The sequence below is a fragment of the Carlito syrichta genome, unplaced genomic scaffold, assembly GCF_000164805.1.
Source record: "Carlito syrichta isolate Samal-C Ts95f unplaced genomic scaffold, Tarsius_syrichta-2.0.1 Scaffold309481, whole genome shotgun sequence".
NCBI lineage: Eukaryota > Metazoa > Chordata > Mammalia > Primates > Tarsiidae > Carlito > Carlito syrichta.
In genome coordinates this window covers 239,719-264,244 of record NW_007253577.1, presented here as the reverse complement: position 1 = coordinate 264,244, position 24,526 = coordinate 239,719, and the positions used below count along the sequence as shown (strand labels likewise).

Below are 24,526 nucleotides of genomic sequence, written 5' to 3'. Positions count from 1 at the left end.
TGCTCTGGGGTCTAGAAGCCTGCCCGCTGCCCCAACCGCCTCACCTGACTTCGCGGACATTCTTCTCGGTCACCTCCACGTGGATGACAATGGGGTAGATCTCATTCTGCACCAGCTGCCGCACGCCCCGGGCACCCAGCTCCAGCAGGCAGTGCTTCTGCTCGGGGGACCCAGGCTATGTGGGATGCCTGGCCCCAAGGCACCAACCTCCCGCGCTCGCCCCCAGCCAAGGTCCCGTGCTGTGTCTCCCACTGCCCCACGGGTGCGAGTCCTGCTTCCCCACCCAGAGGGACGCTAGTACTGAGGACGAGACCCAGGAGGGGAGATAGGAGACCTGGAGAAGTGTCACTTTCCCCTCCGGACCTCAGCCTCCCCATCCGGAAGGATGGTGCTAAGCCCAGCCCACTCACCACCTGCCCTCCAGCCCCCACCCTCCCAGGAGACTGTTGGGTTTGAGGACGAGGACGTGGGGGTGAGACGCATCGAACACCTCAAGGGTGACCCACACCCACCCAGGTCACAGGTGAGGACACTGAGGGCCACAGCAGGGAGGACTTGCCCTGGGTTGCCCTGCAGGGAGTAGCAAAATGCGGCCTGCACTCGGGCTCTAGAACTCAGGCCCAGAATGCAGCACCCCTCCAGGCCTCCACCAGCACCTACCTTCCCGACAGACTCCTGGATGGCACGGATCTTGCTGCCCAGCCCAGGGGTGGCGGGCCGGGCCTTGGGGGCTCCAGGTGCTGAGGACAGGCCTAGTTCCTCACCAGAGAGGCTTTCTGCAGAGGGAGGGGAAGGGAGAGGCAGGGACAGAGGGCCAGTGGGCCTGGCTGCCCCAGAGTGCTCCGCCCTCCCCTCCCGGCCATGCAGGCTCACCCGCTGGGCACACTTGGAAGTCCAGCCGTGAGCTGGGCAGGTCTAGCAGGTTGCGGATAAGCCGGGGCGCCAGGCACTCGGGCAGCAGCACCACGGGCCGCAGGGCAGACACCAGCAGCGGCCGCACCAGGCTGTAGGGCTTGAGGCTCCGCTCTGGCTCTGACAGGGGTGGGGTGTGGAAGAGATGAGGGTGCGGGCAGGGGTCCCGCCTGCGCTTTCCTAGGGCAGCCAGACCCCTGACAGTCAAAAATGTCACTTCCCCTACCACCAGTCCTTCTTTCCTCCTGAATCCTACTGTGGCTCCTGTTACAGACACAGACACAGACACACACACACACACACACACACACACACCTGGCTGGGACTATGGCAGGAGGCTCCTCCCTGATCCTCCGCCTCCCCCTGCCCTCTACAGGTCATTCTCCACTCTGTGGCCAGAGGCTTTAAACATAAAAGCGATCACCTAACACCCTGTTTCAACACGCCAGTGACTTACCAGCATCTCAGGAAAAAGGTTGCAGCCCTGCCCGGGAGACTTGGGAGGCTGGTAGCTACTGACTCCACTCCTGCCTCCGCTCTCCCCTCAGCTGTCTCCAACCACAGGGCCTTTGCATAGCCTGGGGCTACCAAAGCCCCACCCCTGCACCTCTCAGTCCAGTTAGCTCTCACTCAGACCCTGGGTTCACACCCACCCTGGTCCCCAGACAGGTGGGGCCCCTGGTACGTGCCCCACGGCACCCAGCTCTCCTCCTCTGCACACCTTACTCTTTCTAATTGTGTCCATGGGTATGATTATCTGATCATCTGCCTCCCCCACTAGACAGTAAGCTCCATGAAGGCAGGGACGCTCACATTCCCAATGCCTGACAGACCAGGTGCTCAGCAATCCCTTGCTGTACCCAACTCCCTCCAAACACACCACACACCGTCAGGCTTCTGTGCCTCCACACGAGCTGGGCCTTTTGCTTGGAACAAATGCCTCTTTACCTTTGAAGAACCCAGCTGAAGCCACCTCTCTTCCGGGAAGTCTTCCCTAACAACCCTCTCCTCAGATCTGGGACTCCCTCATCTGGGCTCCTGCAGTGCCTTCTCCCTGATCTGGTCTAAGGCCTCACCCCACCACCTCCAGGAAGCCCCTTGGGTCCTCACGGCACCTGCTGCCACACGCATGTGAAGAGCACCGCTACACACACTCCATTCGAAAAGAACGGGCCCATGCTTTTGTGTGCCCCCAAACTCATAGGGACCCATGGTCATGTCATGAGCACATGTCCTCCCCACAAGATGCCCCAAACCCTGGCAACCACCAGGGGGAGCCTTCTCTCTCAGGCTCCCAGGCATGGAACCCCCACAACAAGCCCTTCCCCGCCAAAGGGCTCCAAGGCCAAAGGACACTCAGGCGCACACACTCCTGGAGACCAAACGCAATGCAGGACACGCCTTTGCACTCACCCGAGCAGGGCTCCAACAGCAGCTGCTCCGGGGAGTCCCCTGCAGGAACCCCCAGGGGCTTGGGCCTCACCAGCCGCAGCTGATCCAGGGCTCGCTTCTTCAGCTGCAAGGGGGTGACAAAAAGGCTACCTGAGGGCTCAGCTCCACCACCTCGGAGAGAGAAGAGGGTCCACAGGATCCCGGGCAGAACAGACTTACCGGCAGAGCCCGGGGCAGCACAGGACATCCCTCCCACCAGGTCCTCTCCTTCCCCTGCCCAGCCCACCACAGCTCCCGCCCTCAGGCAGGCGAGGGACCTACCCTGTGGCCCAGGGAAGCAAGCCCATCAGAGTCCGCTGGACCCCCACAGATGACCGAGGCCCAGAGACCAAGAGGAAGCAAATGCCACATAAGAGATAAACTTCAGGGTCTCTTTCTGTGAACTAGCAGGGTGACCCTCTGGTAGGAAGATGAATGAAACCAGTAACAGCACTAGTTATGCCAATACCCAAACGGTGTCGAAGGCCTACAACACACCGGATGCTAACTAAGCCTCCGAGGGGCATTAACTCACCAAAGTCATCGCCTGCCTACGAAGCAGGCGGCCTAAAACGCTCCCCATTTTCCAGATAAGGAAGCGGCCTCAAGGAGGGGTCAGAGGACATCCAAAGCCACACAGCTGCTGGGTAGCAGGCTGGGGCTAAAACACCGGCATCTAGCTCAGAGCTCACTCTTCCTTTACCGGATGTCTCTGAGCCTCACCTTACCCACGTGCGGCGGGCTGGCCATCCAGCGCAGCCGTCATCTGGGCATCAAGAAAAGGGAATGAGGCCGGGCTCGGTGGCTCGGCCTGTAATCCCAGCGCTTTGGGAGGCCGAGGTAAGCGGATTGCCTGAGCCCGCGGGTTCGAGACCCGCCTGGGCAACTTGGCGAGACCTCATCTCTACAATAAAATCAAAAACTTAGCCGGGCGTGGTAGCGCGCGCCTGTAGTTCCAGCTACTTGGAAGGCTGAGGCGGAAGGATCGCCGGAGCCCAGCAGGTCGAGGCTGCCGTGGCCGGGAATGGTCACTGCACTCCAGTCTGGGCGACAGAGTGAAACTCCAACTCAAAAAAAAAAAAGAAAAGGAACATGACTGTCGTTTTGTCAAGGTCTCACTATGTCCCACACATGCTCCCGAGCCCTGGGCACACTCTAGCTGATTTCATCTCTAAACTACCCTGGACAATGAGCTCTGCCATTGTTTTCTGGTCACGTAGTAGATGAACACTTAAGTCCCAGGGAAGGGGGACTCTCCCTCCTCTCCTCCTCCAGGGCTTCCAGAAAATGGAACCCGCTCTCTCTCTTTTGAACCCCACCCTTGGCACCCCCTGCCCTTGGTGTCCCCTCCCGCCCCCACCCAGCCCTGCTTACATTACTGCGGGGGCTTCGGTGCCGGCTGGCAGGCAGGCATTTCTCCTGAACTTCTAGAAGTTGCTGGGCTCTGTGGGAGGGAGTCATGTCATGTGTTTGCAGGAAGAAGGGGAGCCCCTCATCCCCTCTCCGGTCCCAGAGAATGCTAAAGGACTACAGGAGGAGGGAGACAGCCCCCATCCCAGGCCTGGCTCCCAGGGGGACCCATCCCCAGGCTCCTGGCTCTGCATCACCTCTGGTAATTGGGCACAGTGCCCCGGTCCAGGTCCCGCAGTGTGAGGGGGTCCACCCGGGTGCAGAACCATTCCTGCCTCCGCTTGTACGCCGGGTCCACCAGCCGGAGGATCTCTTGGGCTTTCACGCAGAGGGCATGGGGATCTGCCCGCTCTGGCAGGGTGAGGTTGGCTCGGATATAGAAAGGCTCGGAGTCCGGCTCCTTCGCCCAGGCGTCCAGGACTTCATGGAAGGACTGGCAGGCTGAGTATGGATGGGGCAGGGGACAACAAGGAGGACAAAAGGTGGTAGTGAGGTCAGGGCTCAGCCTCGGGTAGAGTAGGGGCCACAGACATGGCCCTGACCTGCCAGGCCGTCACCTTCCCCTTCTTAAAATCAGAGACTTGGGTCCAGAGGGGGTGGGGACTTGCCCAAGGCCACTGAGCCCACTTGGGACAGAACCAGGACTCAGACCCAGGTCTCTGAACTCCTAATGCAGTGCTCCTGTCGCTGAGCTACTTACACAGGAAGGGACAGAGAAGGGGTATGAGAACAGACAAAAGGAGACAGCAGCACTCCCAAGAGTCAGGAAGTGGGGCAACAGGGGCCAGGCTGGCTTCTCCCGCCCTTGGTTTCCCTCTGCACCATGCGCTGGATGAGCCCTCTCGTGGGCCATCTACTCTGACCTTCCAGGACTTGTGAGTTCCCAGGCCCTCCCCCAAGCCAGACTCACCCTTTGAGTCCAACAGATTCCAAGACAGGGTTCTCTGCTGGGCCTCGGCTTCAAGGCACACCCCCTCCAGGCCACCAGGTTCCACCCTTGGCTGGGAAAAAATCCAGGCAGGGACGGAAAGATGTGAACCTCAACGAGCAGGACAGCCTCAAGGCTGGGCGAAGACCAGGTGGGCGTCTGCCTCATGTGGCCCCCTCATGGGGAACTGCTATGCCCAGCCGAGTCACACCTGCCCCCATCCATAGGGCTCCCCAGCCAGATTAGCTCATCCCAGTCTCTTCCAGTTTAAGGGCAGACCCTGCCCAATCAGACTTTACTGAACTCTGACTGAGGCAGAGCAACCAGCAGCTAATCTGCTTTCTATTCTGGCCGGTCCCCAAAAGCTCTGCCTAGTAATCTTGATCCACCAATCAAAGGGTGTCTAGCCTGGCTAGACCACTGACTCCACCCCCCAGCTCATGGGGCGGAGCCTCACCTCTCTTGGTTCCATCTTGGCAGACCCGGGTCCAGAGATCACCCTCCGCACCATGGCCCCAGACCATCTGTCCCCATGGAATGACAGGCTGTCTGGGCCCTTATCCTGGGGCTCCGGACCCCCTGGGGGACTGCGGCCAGACATTCGAATGGCCAGAGACCTGAGAAGAGAGAAGGGAGATGGGAATTGGAGTTCAAGCAGTACTTTGGTCCGTTCAACATTCTTGGAGAACCACAATGACTCCATTCACCAAGTATGCCATGACTCCCACCCCAGGTCACTGCATCCACTGTTCCCTCTGCCTGGAATGCCCTTCACCAACTTCTCCACCTGGCAGATAACTGCTCATTCTTCAAAGTTCAAGTCAAAAGCAGCCTCTCTCTCCAGACTCCCAGGCATGCAGTGAGGTAAAGAGCATGCCAACCACACCTCACTGCGGTGCTGCACATTCCCTTTTGCTTTCTGCATCAGCACGAGCACCCTCAGGACCAGGCTTCTCTAGTGTTCAGCCTGGATCCCTGGCACCAAACCCAGTGGCTGGCACACAGCAGGTGACTAACAAATGCTTGTTATGCTCACGGTCTAGGGAGAGAGGCAGCCATTAGCATACAGCATAGGTCTGAAGGTGGTGGCAGCCAGCTGTGGGAGCACAGTGGGCTTCCAGGAGGAAGGAACCTGGGCTACACCTTGCAGAACAGGAGCATGCCTGTGACAAACGGAGGAGACGGCGTTCCAGGCTGCAGGAATGGCGTGAGCAGAGTGTGGAGGACAGAACCCAGGGTGTGTGGAAGAATTTCAGGATGGCACTAACAGGAGCAGCAAACCCCCTGGGTGCTTCCTGCATGCCGGGCACCATGCTGAGCTCCTTGCCCTCGTTACTAATTTCACATCCTGGGAAACAGCTCTCAGAAAAGGCAGGCTAAGGCCAGGCTGCAGAGGGCACGGAACAAAGGCACCTGGCTTTCCTCCCATGGGCAGAGGAGCCACTGACGGTTAAGACAAAGAGTTGTCAAAATCCCCAGCATGGCCGGGCTCGGTGGCTCAGCCTGTAATCCCAGCATTTTGGGAGGCCGAGGTAAGTGGATTGCCTGAGTCCGCAGGTTCGAGACCCACCCAGGCAACTTGGCGAGACCTCGTCTCTACAATAAATTAAAAAAATCAGCTGGGCGTGGTAGCGCATGCCTGTAGTTCCGGCTACTTGGAAGGCTGAGGCGGAAGGATCGCCAGAGCCCAGCAGGTCGAGGCTGCGGTGACCGGGAATGTGCCACTGCACTCCAGTCTGGGTGACAGAGTGAGACTCCAACTCAAAAAAAAATAAAAAGAAGCCGGGGTCAGTGGCTCAGCCTGTAATCCTGCGCCTTGGGAAGCTGAGGTGAGTGGACTGCCTGAGCCCGCGGGTTGGTGACCCGCCTGGGCAACTTGGCGAGGCCTCATCTCTACAGTAAATTAAAAAAAAAAAAAAATTAGCCGGGCGTGGTAGCACGTGCCTATAGTTCCAGATACTTGGAAGGCTGAGGCGGAAGGATCGCCGGAGCCCAGCAGGTCAAGAATGCAGTGACTGGGAAAGTGCCACTGCACTCCAGTCTGGGGGACAGAGTGAGATTCCATCTCAAAAAAAAAAAATCCCCAGCATGGCGGGGTTCAGCTTGCCCCTGGATGAAAACTGGTGAGGCTCTGTGGTCAAGCTCAGAGTCCCCTCCGAGACCCCCTGGCTGTGCCCAGCTGGAGAGGCAGCCCCACAAAGCCCCCCTCCCACCCTGGAGCTGTGGCCTCGATACAGCCTCGAGTCCCCCTGCTGCCAGCCGGGTGGGCAAGGTGGCAAGGACCTCCACCCAGCCAGCACCCAGGGGAACAGGAAGCTTTCGCTCCAGGGAACCTGTCTCAGCCTCTGCGGGGGCACACACAGGCACTGGAAACATCACGAAGCTCCCCACTGTTCTGGCTGCATCGAAGCGGCCTGGAAAGGCCCAGGCAGGAGCGGGAGGCCTGAGACCCACCTGGCCACAATGGCCAGTGGCTACATGGCTGGAGCACACAGGCCACTCCAAACCCCAGGGCAAACCATGCTCCGGGCCGTTGCCGGGTCTCAGTTACTGCACCCATAAGCTGCGGATGACAGCATCTGTTCCACTGCAGCATGGGGTTAGACAAATGGAAAGAGGAGGCGGGAAGGCTCGAGGCCCTTCAGATCGCAGGCGGGTCCCCTGGTGCGCTGTGATGTTCACGGGTCATGCCCGGCACCATTTTGTGACGGAATGGAATAGAAATTACAAGCCTGCCTCCCACCAGGTCAATCCAACCACTATCTCATGACCCTTTTTTCAGGCATGTATACTAGGTTTTTCTCTCTGTGGGTAATGGTCAGAAAGTCTCAGAAAAGTGACACAGTGCACTAGCAGGAACTCTGGGGCCAGATGATCCAGTTGAGCCGCCAATGCCTGGTGTCACCCACCTTCCTATACAACTCACTGGGCTAACATGGGAAGTTCCCAGAACTGTATCCAGTAAGTAGTAAGGGCTCAAGAAAAATCAGACAGTTACTGGTATCAGGTGTGATTCAGAACAAGTCATTGCTCTCTGGCTTCAGTTTCCCCACCTGTTTCAAACTCACCAACAACTGACCATCGTGGCCTCCATACTCACCCCACCTACTCACCCCATGTCTCAGCAGCCCCCTCCCCCATGCAATCCAAGCATCAGGGCTGACCCTGGCCTTGACTTCAGGCCTTCCTTGCCAACTCCCGCTGCTCCCCAAGACCCAGCTCAGGCATCCTCTCCTCCAGGATACCCTTGCCGGACTCCCCAAAGGACCAATGACTTCTCCAAGTTTCCACACACCAGGGACACGCTCTCTCGTCATGTCTCAGAGTCCGCCTGGGAACCTGTGGGAGCGAGGCCCAGACTGGGTCCCTCTCAGTCACAGGCCTCAGCAGACAAGCCAGCGGAGCAGAAAAAGAACACAGGACAGGGAAGGTCTGACTGCCCCAACCTCCCAGGATTGGCTGATCACCTGATTGCCCCAACCCTGCCTGGGGAGTTGTGGGAAGCATGGCTCTCAGCCCCCTCCCCAGCCAACTGGGGTCAGGTCAGAGGCAGAAAGGAGCAGGGGAAGTCTGCCTGTGAGCAGTGATGGGCCAACTGCCCTCAGGAATTCTCCCCACCCACTGCCCAGGACACTATGGGGAGATCTCCAGGCCATGATGAGACAAGCACATCACACAGTGGCCTCATCTAATCCTCCCAACAGCCCGTGGAAGCTTCAAGTATTACCCCATGTTAGAGATGGGGGGACTGAGGCACAGGAAGGCTACAACTTGCAGGGGAGGCACAGCTGGGGGGGTGGAGTAAGGCGATGACCTATCAGATTCCCCTGTGCAAGGACAGAAGATGCCAGAGATCCTCGGGGTCACAGGAGCAAGTGGGGGTGGCGTTCAGCCTGGGAGATGGCACCCGACACCCTCCAGTGCTCTCCCCACCTGCCCCCTCCCACCCCTCACTACACTGCCGGGCTCTTCCAGCTGTCCCCCACCCAGCCATCTGTCAGCCATCCTCCAGCCTGTCTGAGCACCCCACTGTCCATCATCCCCTGCCCTGCCCTGGGCCCAAGCTCCAGAAAGGGCAGAAAGATTGAGGGGGAGAGATGGGCAGAAACGGGGGAAAAGTGAGAAAGGCCCAGCACAGTGCCCAACACGCCGTGGGCACACAGCATGAGCATGAGGTTTAGAGCAGCTAGACACAGAAAAGGCACGCTGGAATCCACACGCCAAGTGACCTGTGCTTGGGACAAATTGCTGACTCTCTGTGAGCCTCAGTGTCCTCATCTGCTCAATGGAGCTAAAAATGCCAGTCTTGCAAAAGTGCTCTGAGGATGCAACAACAGCAATGATGAGAATAGCTAAGAGCTAACATGTCTTTACACTCACTAAGAGTGTAAACATCTAGAAGGAATACTGGAGCCCTCGCAATGACCCTGGAGCCCCCGCAATGACCCTAAAGGACAGGCACTATTTGACCCCGCTTTGCAGAGCAGGAAACGGAGACACTGAGAAATTAAGTGACTTGCCCAAGGCCCCATGGTAGCAAGTGACAGAGCCAGGATTTGAGCCCTGGGTGGCTGTTTCCGAAGCAAACTCTTCCCACCCCATAGTAGCAGCCCCAGGAGACATGCAAGCTGCCCCCGCCTGGCACCGTTAGGGCCCTCACCTCCCTCTCTGCCTGCCTGTCTGCCTCTCATTCCACCCCTGCCCCTCTCCAATCTGTGTCCTCCCCTCCACTCCCTCTTCCCCAGAAACAGCATGGGCAGGCAAGGTGGCCCCAGGTGACAGTGGGGCCCGGGTGAGGCGGGGCCAGAGGCTCCCGCTCCCTCCGGCTGCATCCTGGCGCCCACTGGACAGCGGCCAGGACCCCTGCTGCAGGCCAGGCTAGAGGAAGGGAGGAAGGGCTGAGGCAAGCAGGAAGGGAGGCGCCTCCACCCCTTCCCCAGAAGCACGTCCTGCGCAGGCAGAAACAATGTCGCTCTGGGCCCACTGGGGGTGGGGGGAGGGCCGAGGCCTGGACACTGGCTTGGCCAGGCTGCTTCCAGGAGGCAGGAGGCACCGATCCTGCCCTGCCCTGATTTGCTGTGTGACCTGTCCCTCTGCACTCGGGCACCCCAGATTCCAAAACCCGGCCCTGGTGCTTCCCAACTGCGAGACCTTGGGCAAGGTGCTTAACCTCTCTGAGCCTCCGCTATGAAACAGGGGTAATGAAAATATGGCTTCCCCTAGAACAGAGCAAATGCTGTAAAAGAGCCAGCAGCTGGCCTTGCATTTAATAACTAAACCCTCCCAACTTCCCAGAGTGTACAAGCCAAAGTCCACCCATCCCCTGCCTGACTCAGGAAGCCTGTAGGGATGGGCCCAGCCTCCACGTTTGCCCTTCCCCTCCCCCACTCTCAGGTCCTTCCCCACTCCCTCTTCCTCGGTCACCCTGATGCTCTGGAGCCCTGTTCTCTCTCCTTGGCTGAGTTCCAAGGCCACGATCTCAGCGTTGTCCCCTCTGTTCCCAACCCCTTCTCTGACCCACTGGCAAGTATGAACGGGGCCACTCACTGCCCACACAGCCAGAACCTGGCACCTACAGTGCTTTGTGACTCCTGTTAGGGGCTTAGAGCCCGCCCAGCCCCACCCACAGCATGAAGCTCTGCTGGTGGGCTCCATCCTGCCAGGAGCTCAGAGCCAGGGGGTGCTGGCAAGTGGGAAGTGAGACAGGGCGCCCTGTGAGTCCCAGCTGATATTTACGGAGCACCTGCTGTGTGCCTGGCAGAGCTGGGTGCTTGACTCTAGGAGCATAAACCTCAAAACACCCACATGCAGAAGAGATCCCCAGCCCCCTCCAGCTGCTGAGGCAACTGAGGCCAAAGAGGTGAAGTGACCAGCCCAAGTCACGGGGTGAGCAGCAGTAGTGGCAGGATTTGATGCCAAGGGCTGCCAGTGTCTAAAGATCTGAATCTTCCAGCAGCTGCATGAAGCAAAGGCTGCCCTGCTCCTCCCGCCTCACCCCTTCTCTCCTCTCAAGCAGTCACAGACCCAGCCCCCTCTGCCCTACCCACCCAGGCAGCTGCGGTACCTGTTGAGGAAGTCCAGGCCACAGCCCCGGGCCAGGAGGCCTTCCGGCTTTCCCAAAGGCCACACACTGTCAGAGGACGAGGACGAGGAGAGGCCAGGGGACCAGGGCTTAAGTGTCACGCTCCCTGGAGAAGAAGAGTGAGGTTCAGGGGTCTAGGACTGGGAAACAAGGATGGCTGGGGTTCATGCGGGGGACTGAGCCTCCTCAAGCCCAGAGCCCGAGGAGCCTTGGCAGGTTTGAGGCCCCAGGAGACACACTGGGCACACTGGGCTCAGAGCTGGGGCAGGGCCTGCCAGGGTGACCCTTCAGGTTCCTGAGAGAGAGAAGAGGGTGGGCCAGAGCCGAGGAGCCCCATCGGGCACAGCCAGGAACAGCAGTGGGGGCAGGGCTGACAGCCTGAACCAAATCCCGCAGGGGCCTCCCAAACGGGGTCTCCCTGCCTGGCCCAGGCATGTTGTGGTCTCAGGAAGGGAGACACAGGTCAAAGGCAGAGCAGGGATGCAAGCCCCAGGTAGGCTGCAGAGTCAGTTCCCAGACGAGCCCTCCCCACGGAGCCCCCGAGGGTCGTTACCTGTGATGTCCGACATGCTGCTGAAGGACCTGGACAGAGAGAGGGCAGGGAGGGGCAGAGGTGAGGCACAGCAGGCACTCTGGCCCCCCTCCCTCCTCCTGCCCCAGGCCACCAAAAGGTCTCACAGCCCCCAAGCAAACGCTGGTGAAACCCAAGGCGGGTCCCGGGCACAGGGTACCCCTATCTCACAGGATGAGAAGTTGCCATCCTGGTCTCTGCTACATGTTGTTCCATGGAGAATGCCCTGACTTGTCCTCCAGAGCCAGCCCCTTCAATGCCACGTCCTCCTGGAAGCCTCCCCTCATCTCACCCTTACTTGCTCCCTTTGTGGTTCATGGCTCCCAGGTGCACTGACCCTGGCAGCACCTGACCAGGGTAGGTTTGCTCAGATCAAGCCTGTACTGATCACAGCCTCGCAGTGCCCAGCCTCTCACCAGTAAAGAAACACATCAAGGACTACTTACGGGGGGAAAGCAGTGATGGGTTGTACCCCAGGAGGCAGGCTACATCCTACCCTGGTCTGGCCAGCAGGTGTGGCTTGGTTTTCCTGGCCCCTGTTTGCTGCTGAGGCTTTTTTGCCAGAGGTCCCTGACCTCATGAAATATTCTCCACATCCCCCAGTCCTGACCCACCAGGGACTCTCCTGCCAGAGTGCTCAGCTGGGGCTGAGTTCACCCTGCCCCCTGACCTTGTCTTAGTCTCTGACCTCGGTCACTCCTCTGACTGGCAGGGCCAGGGTCCCCAGAGCTCCAGCCATTCGAGGGCAGCAAAAGGAGGGAACTGCCCGACCTCACTCTGGCAAGGGGATTCTGAGAGGTGACTGTTCGGGAAAGGCGGCCCCACCTCTCCAGCCTCTGCCGCTGTCCCCAGCCATCTCACCTCTTAGGGGGTGCGGGATCCTCCTCACGCTGCCTGCGGAGGATGGAACCAGCGCTGGGGGGGAAGGGCAGGATGGAGAGCCGGTTGATCTCCTTCTCACTGTCTGTGGCCTCCTCCTGCAATGCCATGTTGGGGCCTGGGTTACCGCCACCACCCAGCGCCAGCCCAGTCCTCAAAGCACCTGGTTTGTGACCATTCCACAGATGAGAAGTCCAGCCCAAGACAGAGTGACTCCCGGGTCTTCTGGCGCCGAGCCCCAGGCTCAGGCCCAGCACCTGGGTGAGCTTAAATAAGGTGCTTGGCCTCCCTGGGCCTCAGTGTCCTCGCCTGTGAAATGGAACCCTTGGCAAACTCTACGTGTTGGCAAATTACATGACGCACTCTATGTGTTGGCAATTATATGAATGTTATGGGCTTTCCTCCATACTTGGGGTGGGGTGGGTGTCTTACCGAAGTGTGGGGCTCAGATCCCCCTGTGACAGCCAGTTCCCCAGTCATTTCCGGGCCACCCAGCGGTGAGGGGAACTCGCTCAGGCTCCAGGTGCTGCTGAGGTTGGAGCACAAGGAATGGGAGGAGGCACAGGCCTGGAAGAGGGAGAGGGGAATGAAGAGGTAAGGAGTGCCAGCCCCAGCCGGCCACAGTCCACACAGCGCCTGCCACGTGGCAGAAACAGGGACAGAGTGGGGCACAAGGGGCCAGTCCCTGCCCCCATAGAGCTCACAGTCTAGAGGAGGGGACAAACTGTAATCCAGCAGACAGAACAAAATAATCCCAAGCCAAGGTAACAACAGCAAAAGAAGGTTCCCAGGGCATGGAAAGCCTCCAAAGGCCCCACCCAGCCTGAGGCATCGAGTGCCTTCCAGAGAAAGTATGGTGTGAACTGAGAACTCAAGGACAGGTAGGTGCTGAGTAGGTGCAGTTGGGGAGGATGGTCCAGACAGATGGAACAGCATGTGCAAAGGCCCCGTGGCAGGAGTCAAACAGCTGAAGCCCATAGAATCAGGCTAGAGGGAGGGAGGGGTCCAATCAGTAGGGCCTCTCAGGCATGATAAGGGGCTCTGACTTTACTTAAAAGCAAAAAAGCCACGGAGGGTTTTTTGTTTTGGGGAAGTGGAGGGGTTGAGTTGGAGTCTCGCTCTGTCACCCAGGCTAGAGCGCAATAGTATAAGCACGGTTCATCGCAGTCTTGAACTCCTGGGTTCAGGCAATCTTCCTGCCTCAGCCTCCTGAGCAGCTAGGACTACAGGCTTGTGCCACCATGCCCAGCTAATTTTTTGATTTTGTAGAGATGAGGTCTCACTATGTTGCCCAGATTGGTCTCAAACTCCTGGGCTCAAGCAATCCTCTCACCTCAGCCTCCCTAAGTGCTGAGATGACAGGCATGAGCTGCTGTGCCTGGCCACAGAGGGTTTTGAGGCCCAAGCTAGACTAGGCCAGTGGTCTCTGAGGCCCAGGTTTTATACCCCAGCAAGCTCCCCTCAGGTGCCAGGCTCCCACACGTACATGCAGAACAATGAGACACTATTCTTCATATCCCAAGAGCCATCCAGAAACCCAAAGACCAGCATGCCCTCAGCCTGCTCACCCACCCATGCCTACTCCAGCCCTGGTCCAAGTGTTCCCACCCGTAGCTGAGGGATCTTGCTGGGATCCCCACGTCCCTCCCCTGGCTGGGGTCTCCCACCAGGTCCTGCATGCTCACGACCCTGGTCAAGAGTTCCTGCCAGGACCCCAGTCTTTCCGTCAGCACCCCGCCCTCCTGACCCGCTCACCTTGAGGCAGGTACCACCCTGGACCCGCTGTAGCTGTGCCTCCAGCAGGGCCTTGGCGCCCTCCAAGCTGGTGAGCGCGGTCACCAGCTCATCCCGCTCGGCCTCCAGGCCCCGCACCTGCTTGCGATACTGGTCCTTCTCGATGAGGCTCTGTGAGTACTGCAGCTGGATCCGGTCACGGCTCTGGATGGCCTAGGGGTGGGGGAAGCTGGCAGCTGAAGGAGCTGCACTGGCTCAGTCGTCCTGGCCTCTGACTTGGAGGATGGGGATGGCAGCCATTACTTAATCGAGCACTTCCTGTGTACCGGGCCCTATGCTATCAGCTCTTGAACCTTCACACTGACTGGCCATGTCAGATACTGTCATTATTCCCATTGTGTAGATGTGGAAACCAAGCCAGCAGAGACAAAGCTGGGATTCAAACCAGACAGTCCGGTTGCAGAGTCCAAGCTCTTACTGTTTCACCAAGAACAACTTAAAACTCTCCAGTGAGCCGGGCTTGGTGGCTCAGCCTGTAATCCCGCGCCCTTGGGAGGTTGAGGTGAGTGGATTGTCTGAGCCCGCGGGTTCAAGACCCACCTGAGCAACTTGGCAAGATCTCATCTCCACAATAAATCAAAAATTAGCTGGGCATGGTAGCGCGCGCCTATAGTTCCAGCTACTTGGAAGGGGGAGGCGGAAGGATCACCGGAGCCCAGCAGGTCGAGGCTGCGGTGGCCGGGAGCGGCCACTGCACTCCAGTCTGGGCGACAGAGTGAGACTCCAACTCAAAAAAAAAAAAACTCTCCAGTGAGACCTACTGTGTCCAGAGCTTGTTCCCAGCACCCCAGTCGGTGGAGAAGCAGGAGTCAAGCCCAGCCCAATGAATCCACAGTGCTGTTCCCCACCACGGAGACCAGAAGCCTGAGAGCTGGACCTGTGGCCCAGACCCATCCCCCACTGCCTCAGAGGGAGCTGGGGCCAAAGGCTGAGGGGTAGGGGCAGCAGGGTAAAATTCAGATTCCTGGGCCTTGCTCCAGACCATCTGAATCAGAATGTCTAAAGGATGAAGCCTCAAATCTGCATTTTCAAGCTCCCCGGGGCATTTTGAGGGCAAATCTAATGTATAGACTTCAACTCCACTTCCAACATTCAAACTTGGTCATTTGCAGCACCTCTTCTATGCTGGCCCTGACCTTGATATACAGAGAACAAAGGATTCAGGAAAGAAAGATGCCAGGACCAACTCCTGTAACTGTCACGGGTGCTCAGGTGAGGCAGGTGGGTCCAGGTCTGAGGTTGGTCTCCACAGCGCTCGTCTGGCCCCATCAGCGCACTGCTGAAGTCTCTTCCTAGCACGCCAGGTCCCTCCCTGCCTCCTTGTCTTCCCCTATATGAGTACCAGCACCTGGCCCAGGGCCTTGGGCACCACGGGTGGCTCACCTGGTCCCGCTCCTTCTCGATCTCCTCCAGCTGGGCCAGGACGGTGGCCATGCGGTGCTTGTACAGGTCACAGTCCTTCTGCAGCGTGCGGTGCTTTAGGCGCAGGTCTTCCATCTCCTGCAGGTACTGAGGGTGGCACAGGGCGGGGTCAGGGCACAGGGCTGGGGCCAGGGACCCTGACCAGCAGATCCAAGTGAGAGGGGCCTGAGCCCTGATAACCAGTGCTCCCACCCCAGGGGGTGGTCTGGGCCCCTGCCTTCACCCCACTGGGACTCAGCGGCCTAATCTGTAAAATGGGGAGAACGATAATAACATCACCCACCCGGCCACCCTCGGTTTCCCACTGAAACGGCAACCTGCCCCTTCCTCGGCTCTACTTCGTGAAACAGCCAACTGAGAACGATGTGTGTGACAGGCCGTCTGTCTCCCTGCTGGGATCCACCCCCACGGGAGCAGACACCTGCGCTCTGTTCACTGCTGTGTCCCAGCACCTAGAAGGGGGCCTCCGTCCACATGGGAAAACCAGCAGACGCAGAGTTTTTAGCACAGGGCCTGCCCACAGCAGATACATAGGCAGCGCTGGCCAAAGCAGCCGGTGGCTGGATGCCCTCCCACCCCCGGGAGCAGGCCTGGCAGGGGAGACAGGCAGCCCACCTTGTCGCGCAGCTCCTCGGCCCACTGCAGCTCCCCCTGCACGGCGTGCAACTTCTGGCACAGCTCCTGCCGGCTGTCCTGTGCCTCCCGCCAGTCATGCTCCAGGATGTCCAGCAGGATGCGCTCTGAGCCCGGGGCCCCCGGGCGGCTGGCCTCCTGGGGATCAGAGACCAGGGCCGCCTCAGCATCTGGCCCAGGGCCCACCCTGGGTGTGGGGAGCAAGGGGACACACAGCTCTCAGCCCCCAGAGCCCACCTACCTAGCTCTGCCGTGTTGGCCTGGGACCTTGGCCTCTGGATCTGTCTCCCCGCTGCAGAGAGGGCATGGCCCACCAGCCCCGCCCACCCTCCTGGGAGCATCTGGGGTCCGAGTGAGGTCAGTGGATGAGGACGAGCACTGACAAGTTTAGCCAGGATCTTGCTCCTAAGCAAGCACCGGGCCTGTGCTCTTGCTCTGGCCCCGCCTGCCGCCCAGGCAGGGGCTATTCCCAAGGCCTATTCCCACCCCTGACTAGGGGTCTTCCAGGGGCTAAGCCTAACCAAACACGTGGACCCTGGGCCCGAGACCCAACCCCAGACCCACACCGCAGGTAAGTACCCAGCCCCATGCACCTCACCGGCTCCCATCCCCCACTTCCTGCGTGGAACAATGGTCAGGAGACGGGCCCACGCTGCCCTGACCTGCGAGGAACACCAAGCAAGCCCCGGAGCCACCCAGATGGCAGGGGCTCAACCCTTTAAAGGTTGCAGACTTCCTCTGCAAATCCGACGAAAGCTGGGGCCCTTTCCCCAGAAAAATACTAACGCACAAAATCAGATGGACAGTTTCAAGGAGTTCAGACCTCCTGGATGTGGCTCACAGTCCCAGCCCAACGGCCCAGGGAGAGCCCTGCACCGAGGCCCCTGGCTCGGAGCCTCAGACCAAAGGCTGCTGGGATTCCATCCAGCGCTGGTTCGAAATCCTCAGCTCCCCAGGCCTTGGGAGGACGAGTGAACAACAAGAGGGTCTGATCCCCAGCCCACCGGCCCAACCCTGGTACCTGCTGCAGGCCTTCCTGCAGCTCCTGCAATGATGCTGCCAGGCGCTGGTTCTCAGCACGCAGCTCAGAGACAAGGTCCACGCTGTCCGGCTCCTTCTCCTTCTCCTCCGCGCTGGGGAGAGGCCCCTTGGCCCTTCGCAGCAGTGCACACTCTTCCTCCAGCCGACTCGCCTTCAGTTTGAGCTGATCCACCTGAGGTCCAAGACATGGGTCAGCCCAGAGAAGGACACAACCAGAGTCACCACAAGGTCACAGGGACGGGGAGGGGCTGTCCCTCTCTCCTGGCTGCCTCCCAGATTCCCAGAGAGGTCTGAGGAGGAGTCCACCCGGACTCGTCTGTGAAGAAGGGACAGGCTGGACAGATATGGAACAAATAGGGACGGGATAGCCAGCCAGGCCAAGGCCACCCGCCCAGGGGAATCCACTTCGAGGACTTATGGGCAGATGTGCTGCATCATAACACACTGTCCCACAGTTCTGACAATAAGTACAACCAACTTAGTCCAGGATGTGCCTGACAGAGGAGAAAGGCTGCATCAAGAACAGGGGATCTGCCTGAGCCCACGGGTTCAAGACCTACCCGGGAAACTTGGCGAGACCTCGTCTCTACAACAAATCAAAAAATTAGCTGGGCGTGGTAGCGCACGCCTGTAGTTCCAGCTACTTGGAAAGCTGAGGCGGAAGGATTGCTGGAGCCCAGTGGGTGGAGGCTGCGGTGGCCGGGAGCATCCCACTGCACTCCAGTTGGGGCGACAGAGTAAGACTCCAACTCAAAAAAAAAAAAAAAAAAAAAAGAACAGGGGATCCAGAGGCTAGGTGCAGTGGCTCATGCCTGTCATCCCAGCACTTTGGGAGGCCAAGACGAGAGGAATGTTTGTGCTCAAAAGTTCAAGACCAGCCTAGGCAACATAGGGAGAACTCATCTCCATGAAAAAATCAAAAATTAGCCAGGCGTGGTGGCACACACCTGTAGTCCCAGCTACTCAGGAGGCTAAGGCAGGAGGATTTCCTGAACCCAAGAGGTTGAGGCAGTAAGCTGTGAGCATGCCACTGTACTCCAGCCTGGGTGACAGAGTGAGACTCCAATTCAAAAAAACAAAAAAAGGATAGTGGATCCAGGGTCAGGCCCTGCTAGCCTCTAGCTCACTGTGGCCTTGGGCAAGTCATGGCCCCTCTCTGTGTCTCTACCTCCTCATCTATACCCGGGGTGAGGAGAAGGGAGGAGGGTGATGGTTTTGAGAATTGAGGGTCTCATCCAGCCCAGGACCCGGGCTGCCCCCTCCGACCCAACATCCCAGCTCAACACATGCTCATTGGGACAGCTCTGGGTCTCAACCTCCCTTAAAGAAGTTCCTGACAAAGCCTTTACTCCAAAAGACTAACAAGACTGCTGGTTCATCCCCACAAGAACACTGAGTCCAGGGTTCAGGTATCAATTTTACCACATCTAGGCTCTGTCATTCTGAGCAAGTTGCTTACCTCCTCCGGCCCTCAGTTACCTAAACAATAAAATGGGCCCAGTCAATCCCCTCACCCCATCACATGCCTCACAAAATTATTGAAAGAATCAAACAAGACAGTGAGTGGGCAGAGGCCTTTAAACGGTCAAGGGCAGTCTGCAGAGCTGCCATGGGTGTGACCACAGCTGTCTTCACAGCTCTAGATAAAATCTCAGAGCCCTAGCCAGTCACCAGTGTGGAGAGTGCAGCCAGAGGCCGGCCGGGTGTGGTGGGCTGTGGGATGGCCACCTGGTAAGATCAGATAAGCCCAGCCAGTCTGCTAGATTATGAGTGCACTTAGTCAAGGTTATTTTCCAAATGCACGTGGGGTCTGAGGTGGCCAGACAGAGACAAGAGTGGCAGCAGGTGGCAGGCCATAAAATGAAGCCATTGTTGGGAAAAGGTCACCATGACCTCTGGGGCTACACTCAGGCATGCAACGTCTGGTGCCCTAGAAGTGCCCTGGCCTCTGTTGGAGAATGACTTGTTAGTCTCCAGCCCTCAGAGCTCAAATGGCAACAAACAAACACACACACACACACACACACACACACACACACACACACACACACACATGAGTCTGGAGGCTGGTCAGGCAGTTCCACAAATTAACAGTCCACTCCTCCTCCACAAAAGACTCGGAGAAATTCATGACTCCCACATTCCTTTCCACTCACAAAACGTGCTTTGTGAAGCGCTGGAGAAAGACAGCCCGGACAAGGGCAGCCGTGGTCACACCCTCACCAGCAAACCACAGCCACACAGCACGGCCTCCTGCTTGACCCTCAGCCAGCGGCTTCCCCTATGAGCTCAGAGGCCAGGGCAGCTGGAAGTCTCTGCTGAGCACCAGGAAACACGGATGTGTTTAATCCTGGAGTACAAACTCACTTAACACAAAATTATAGCGTTCGTTCCTTGAGTTTATGTTGCTTAGAAAATAACAGATCATTAAATTTGCACCTTATAAAACACGGCATTAAATCACAGCCACTACACACCTGTCCATGGGAGGCGGGGATGCAGGCTGCCAAGCCAGGCACCATCAGCTGCTCTGTTAAGATCCGTCTGCAACGTCTTTAATTTTGTGGCAGAAAAGCCCCCAAAAACTTGAGGCAAATTGATGGTAGTTACATTTAAAGAAAATCGCATCTCTTAATATAATACGTCGCCCCTGCCGGGTTCGGTGGCTCAGCCTGTAATCCCGCGCCTTTGGGAGGCTGAGGTGAGTGGATTGCCTGAGCCCGCGGGTTCGAGACCCGCCTGGGCAACTTGGCGAGACCTCATCTCTACAATAAATCAAAAAAGGAGCCGGGCGTGGTAGCACACGCCTGTAGTTCCAGCTACTTGGAAGGCTGAGGCGGAAGGATCGCCGGAGCCCAGCAGGTCGAGGCTGCGGTGGCCGGGAGCGGCCACTGCACTCCAGTCTGGTGACAGAGTGAGACTCCAACTCAAAAAAAAAAAAAATATGTCACCCCTTATCCTCTACTCCCTAAACTGTGAAAAGCGGCCATTATCTGCCTAGGAGCAGATCACCTGACCCCTCAGAGGCCTTCCTACGTGGACCTGAGGCTGAGCTGCAGTCAGACCGCCACCGCAGCTGCCTCTTCCCGTCCTCCTTCCCATCCCAGCAGCCCCCAGAGGGCCAGTACACACAGGACATCCCCAGTCACAATCACACCCAACCCAGGGGTGAGATAAGTCATGCTGGCCACAGCCTCCTAACACCACCAGCCCACAGTCCTCATGCTGTCCTCTCTGAACAGCCGTTTTCTTCTCCTGAGAAAACTTCACAGCGAGCCCCAGGTCTGTATCAGGGAAAGAGAGCCCCCTCTGGATAAAAAGAGAGGACCCCTCTCTTCACCCACCACGCACCACTCCGGGCAGTGCCGACAGCAAAATAAGAAATCCTCAATCCTGGGACACTGGGAAAGTGCTCTGACCAACCTCTCCATGCCTCAGTTTCCTCCTCTAGAAACGAGGAAACTTGGATGGGAGAAAGGGGGAAGACAGCCGTGCATGCCCCCAACCAAGTGTTGTGGGAAATCAAAGTAGTCTATGCGTGGCACTCAGGATCATGCCCGATGCATAGGGGTGCTTTATCACGGTTATATCATCCTCATCTGTAACCTCGTACTTTGAGGGTGAGGAAACTGAGGCACAGAGAGAGAAGCCTTACCCGTGCCATACGTTTCATCAGCCATGGAGCAGGCCTGTGTCTCCAGCCCTGCCCACCACCCCTCAGAGAAGCTGCCACCTCATGCCAAACATCAGGCAGGCCCCGAATGACAGCATCACGGTCACCTCACAACCCAGAGCCAGCTATCTACACCCTCTAGCAGGACTAGCTATCTGGACCCTCCAACAGTTTCAACACCCCTGATCGGAGATAACTTCCCCAGACATTGACCTGCCTGGTGTGCACAAACCCAAGCACTGACACACCCATGCACCGACTCCTGCAGCCTCACATGTGCAGCACCGTCCAGGGCCACTGCTGCCACCTGCAACATTGCAGCCACAGCCCGAGGCTCACAGGGTCAGGAGGTTTCCAACTCTGAGGCCAGAATCCCACGGCGAAACCTCACACAGCATGGCTGGATAGAGTCTCCCGTGTGCACTGGCACCGCTAAGCCCTTGACATGGATCAGCTCATTAAATCCTTGGGACGACGCCCCGCGGCAGGCGGATGCCAGTATTATCCCTGTGCTAAGTCCCAAGCAGAAACCAAGAAAGAGAGGAGGCACGGCCTCGCTTGCTGCTGGAGAGGATTAGGTAAGACTCCACTGGACAAGAGCAAGCAGAACAGCCGCTCGGGAAGGCGGCCAGCTCGGGGCCAGGCGGACCGGGTCAAATCCCGGCTGTGCCACTTCCCAGCTCTGTGACCTTGAGCAAGTCCCTTCCCCAATCAGAGTCTCAGTGTCTGTATTTAGAAACAAGAACCTGGCGCACGATGCTTTCACGAGGATTAGAAGATGTGGTGCGTGTAACCACACGGTACACCACAACTCTTGATACCAACAACAACGGCCACTGACGACATGCGTTGTGAGTGTGGACTCTTGCCAGGCACTTCACGTGTCTGCAACTCTGTCTTAGATCACTGAATCCTCCTAATCCGAGGTTTCTCCGCCCCAGCACTGTTGACCAAATTTCAAGCTGGATAATTCTTTGCTGTGGGGCCCTCCTGTACACTGTAGGGTGCCCAGCAGCACCCTCGCCTCTACCCGCTGGTGCCAGTAACACCCCCCAGCTGTGACAACCGAAAAACGTTCCCAGACATGGCCCCGTTTTGGGGGAGGGGCCGTTGGGAACCACAGCCCTAACCCAACGAAGCAGGTACAGCAGCAGCAAAAGGACGACGGGTCCAAGAGCCAGCGATGGAGGCTCTGGGTCACAGGTTGGCTTCCCCATTCCCATCCTTTTGGCAAAGGCCCCCCCTTGCCCAGCCGCCCCGCCCACCGCCCAGGCCTACCGCCAGCTGCAGGTCGCGGCTGCGCAGTACAGCTGAGTTCTTCTCCTCGCTAAGCTGGGCCAGGCGCATGGCGATCATGTAGTTCTCATCCTTGAGCCGCAGCAGCTCCAGGCTGCCTGCCTCCCAGTCCTCACGCAGCCGCTGGCAGCGCTCCTGCGCCTGCTGCTGGTCCCGCAGCCGCTGCTCCAGCCCAGCCCGCTCCTCCTCCAGCACCCGGCCCCGGGCCTGCAGCTGCTGCTCCCGCTGCAGCTGGCTCTTGCGAGCTTCCCGCAGCCGTCGCACCTCTGTCATCAAGAACTGGGTCAGGCCCTCGGGCCCCTCCTCGTCTGCGGGGACAGGGGAGAGAACAGTCAGGTCAGGCAGATAAATACTGGGGGTTAGCAGACTACACCGAAAAGCCCAAACCATAAAACACTAGAGGGAAATTATGGGATGTGTTTTTGTAATTTGGGGGTAAGAAAGGACTTCCTACACACGGCACAAAATCCAGGCATTATAAAAGAAAAGATGGACAAATCCATACACAAACATTTAAACCTTTGAAAATTTAAAGATGTAACAAAGTTAAATAACAAGGAACAGAGCGGGAGAAAATATAACAAGCGACTCAGAGCCATAAAATATAAAGAGCTCCTACAAATCAATAAGAAAAAGTAAACCAAAAAAAATGGGAAAAACTGTCAATGGGCAAGACCCAAAATAAAAATAGCTAGTAAACACAGCTATGCTCCAATTCACCAACAATAACAGCAGCCACTAACATTTGTGGACTTCATTCTTTGTACTATATACATATATTAACTTATTTCATCTTCAAGACAACACTATAAGGTAGATACTGTTATTGTGCCCATTTTAAAGACAGAAAAGCAGAGGTGCAGAAAGGCCATTTGTTCAAGGTTCACTAATGAGTAAGCTACCAGCTATTTCATTCAATGACACATAAATTTAAAACCATAACATTATTTTTTACTTATCAGAATGGCAAAAATATTTTAAAATGATCCCCAGGACTCATGAGGATACAGTAAAATGAGCACGCATACCCTGCTGATAGGAGGCATGCTGATTTAGCAGGCAAAATGTACACACTCTTCGGGAATTCTTCTCAGAACCTTGCTCCCTGAGTTACACATTTGCACAAAGATGCACATACGAGGAAGGATGTTTCCAGCATCACTGAAACGTTGCGAAACTGGAAACAACCTAGATGTCCATCAACAGGAGATAGGTTCAATGAATTATGTCATGATTTCACTAATGACTATTACACAGCCACTTAAAACAAGTGCATCAGAGCTAGAAGAATCACTAGGATCAGTCATTCCAAAAAAAGCAAAATTCACATGTAGGTCAATTCAGTGTGTGTGTCTGTGTGTCTGCACGTGTGTGTGTATAAATGCAAAGAAAAAAGGAGAGTCGTTAAACTGCTACCAGCAGAGAACACCTGAAGGAAGAAGTAAAGATCCTTTTCAGTCTAAAGTCACCTAGAGACTTTGAATTTATATTAAAATAAAAAAAACCCACATAGGCCAGACATATATATGTCGGAAAACAAAACTAGGGAGAAAGAGCCATCTTACACGCGAGGCCTGGGAACTTGGACTAACTGCACTACAATCCAGCCCCACCCTCCGCCTACTGCGGGGCCCTGGGCAAACCCCTTTAGTCTTACTATGCCTCAGTTTCCCTAACTGTTCTGCAGGGTCGATGGGAATGCCTCCCTGCCAGGGACCGCCCTGGTGACCAAGTCGCCAGTCCACGGCGGATCCACTCACCGAGGATCATGGAGCAGCGCTGTGCCGGCTCGCGGCCCGTGAGCAGTGTGAAGTGTTCAGGGTAGTAGAACTCCAGGGCCTCCAGAAAGGCCTCGTAGCCCCTCTTGCCACGGCAGCGCAGGATGTCCATCAGGCGCCCTGGGGGGTGGGGGTGCACCTAGGGGTCAAGGGGAGGGCTCTCCCAGTGCCTGGTGGCTTCTTCCCACCCGCCCCCCACCATGCTCCAGGCCCACGTTCCCCAGATTTTTGAGCCGGTGACACACACAGGGGCCTGTCCCAACACATCAGGAAGGAGAGCCAGATCCCTCCTGGCACCTGGGTTCCCCAACACCCCCCACCCAGAGGCAGGCCAGCAAAGGCAGTCTGCCTTTTCACAGAGAAGCCTCCTCCGGACCCCAAAGCAAAGTCAAACACTTCTCCCACTGGCCGGTCCTGAAATTCCGCCATTAGGCCCTCAGTCCCTTGCCAGCTCTGGCTCAAAGGCACACTCCGCGGGAGACCGGACCCTCCCGAAGCGAGGTGGGTCTTGAGCGCGTGGGGAAATGCCGCAGGGAGTGTGTGGCACGGAGGACGGGGCCGGCAGGGCCGACAGGGCCCGGAGAGCAAAGAGCCCTGGACAGACGCCAAGCCTGCGGGCGGCCACCCGGAGGTCCCAGGCCTGGCCGGCTGGCCCCAGCAGCCACACCTCACATCG

The 24,526-nt window shown here is 57.6% G+C and overlaps 1 protein-coding gene across 1 annotated transcript in view; it reads right to left on the bottom strand.

The window, feature by feature from the left end:
• Positions 1–24,526, bottom strand: part of CARD10 (caspase recruitment domain family member 10) — a 28,167-nt gene that overhangs the window by 1,239 nt on the left and 2,402 nt on the right. The window contains exons 3-20 of the mRNA XM_021717231.1: positions 23,833–23,970; positions 22,055–22,380; positions 17,084–17,275; positions 16,045–16,200; positions 15,391–15,516; positions 13,969–14,160; positions 12,646–12,780; positions 12,196–12,311; positions 11,317–11,345; positions 10,746–10,869; positions 5,139–5,298; positions 4,664–4,754; positions 3,951–4,194; positions 3,718–3,787; positions 2,326–2,428; positions 874–1,032; positions 661–776; positions 45–157 (exon numbers count right to left, since the gene is read on the bottom strand). Of these exons, the coding sequence (XP_021572906.1) occupies positions 45–157; positions 661–776; positions 874–1,032; positions 2,326–2,428; positions 3,718–3,787; positions 3,951–4,194; positions 4,664–4,754; positions 5,139–5,298; positions 10,746–10,869; positions 11,317–11,345; positions 12,196–12,311; positions 12,646–12,780; positions 13,969–14,160; positions 15,391–15,516; positions 16,045–16,200; positions 17,084–17,275; positions 22,055–22,380; positions 23,833–23,970 (2,590 nt within the window). The remainder of the gene's footprint in view (positions 1–44; positions 158–660; positions 777–873; positions 1,033–2,325; positions 2,429–3,717; positions 3,788–3,950; positions 4,195–4,663; positions 4,755–5,138; positions 5,299–10,745; positions 10,870–11,316; positions 11,346–12,195; positions 12,312–12,645; positions 12,781–13,968; positions 14,161–15,390; positions 15,517–16,044; positions 16,201–17,083; positions 17,276–22,054; positions 22,381–23,832; positions 23,971–24,526) is intronic.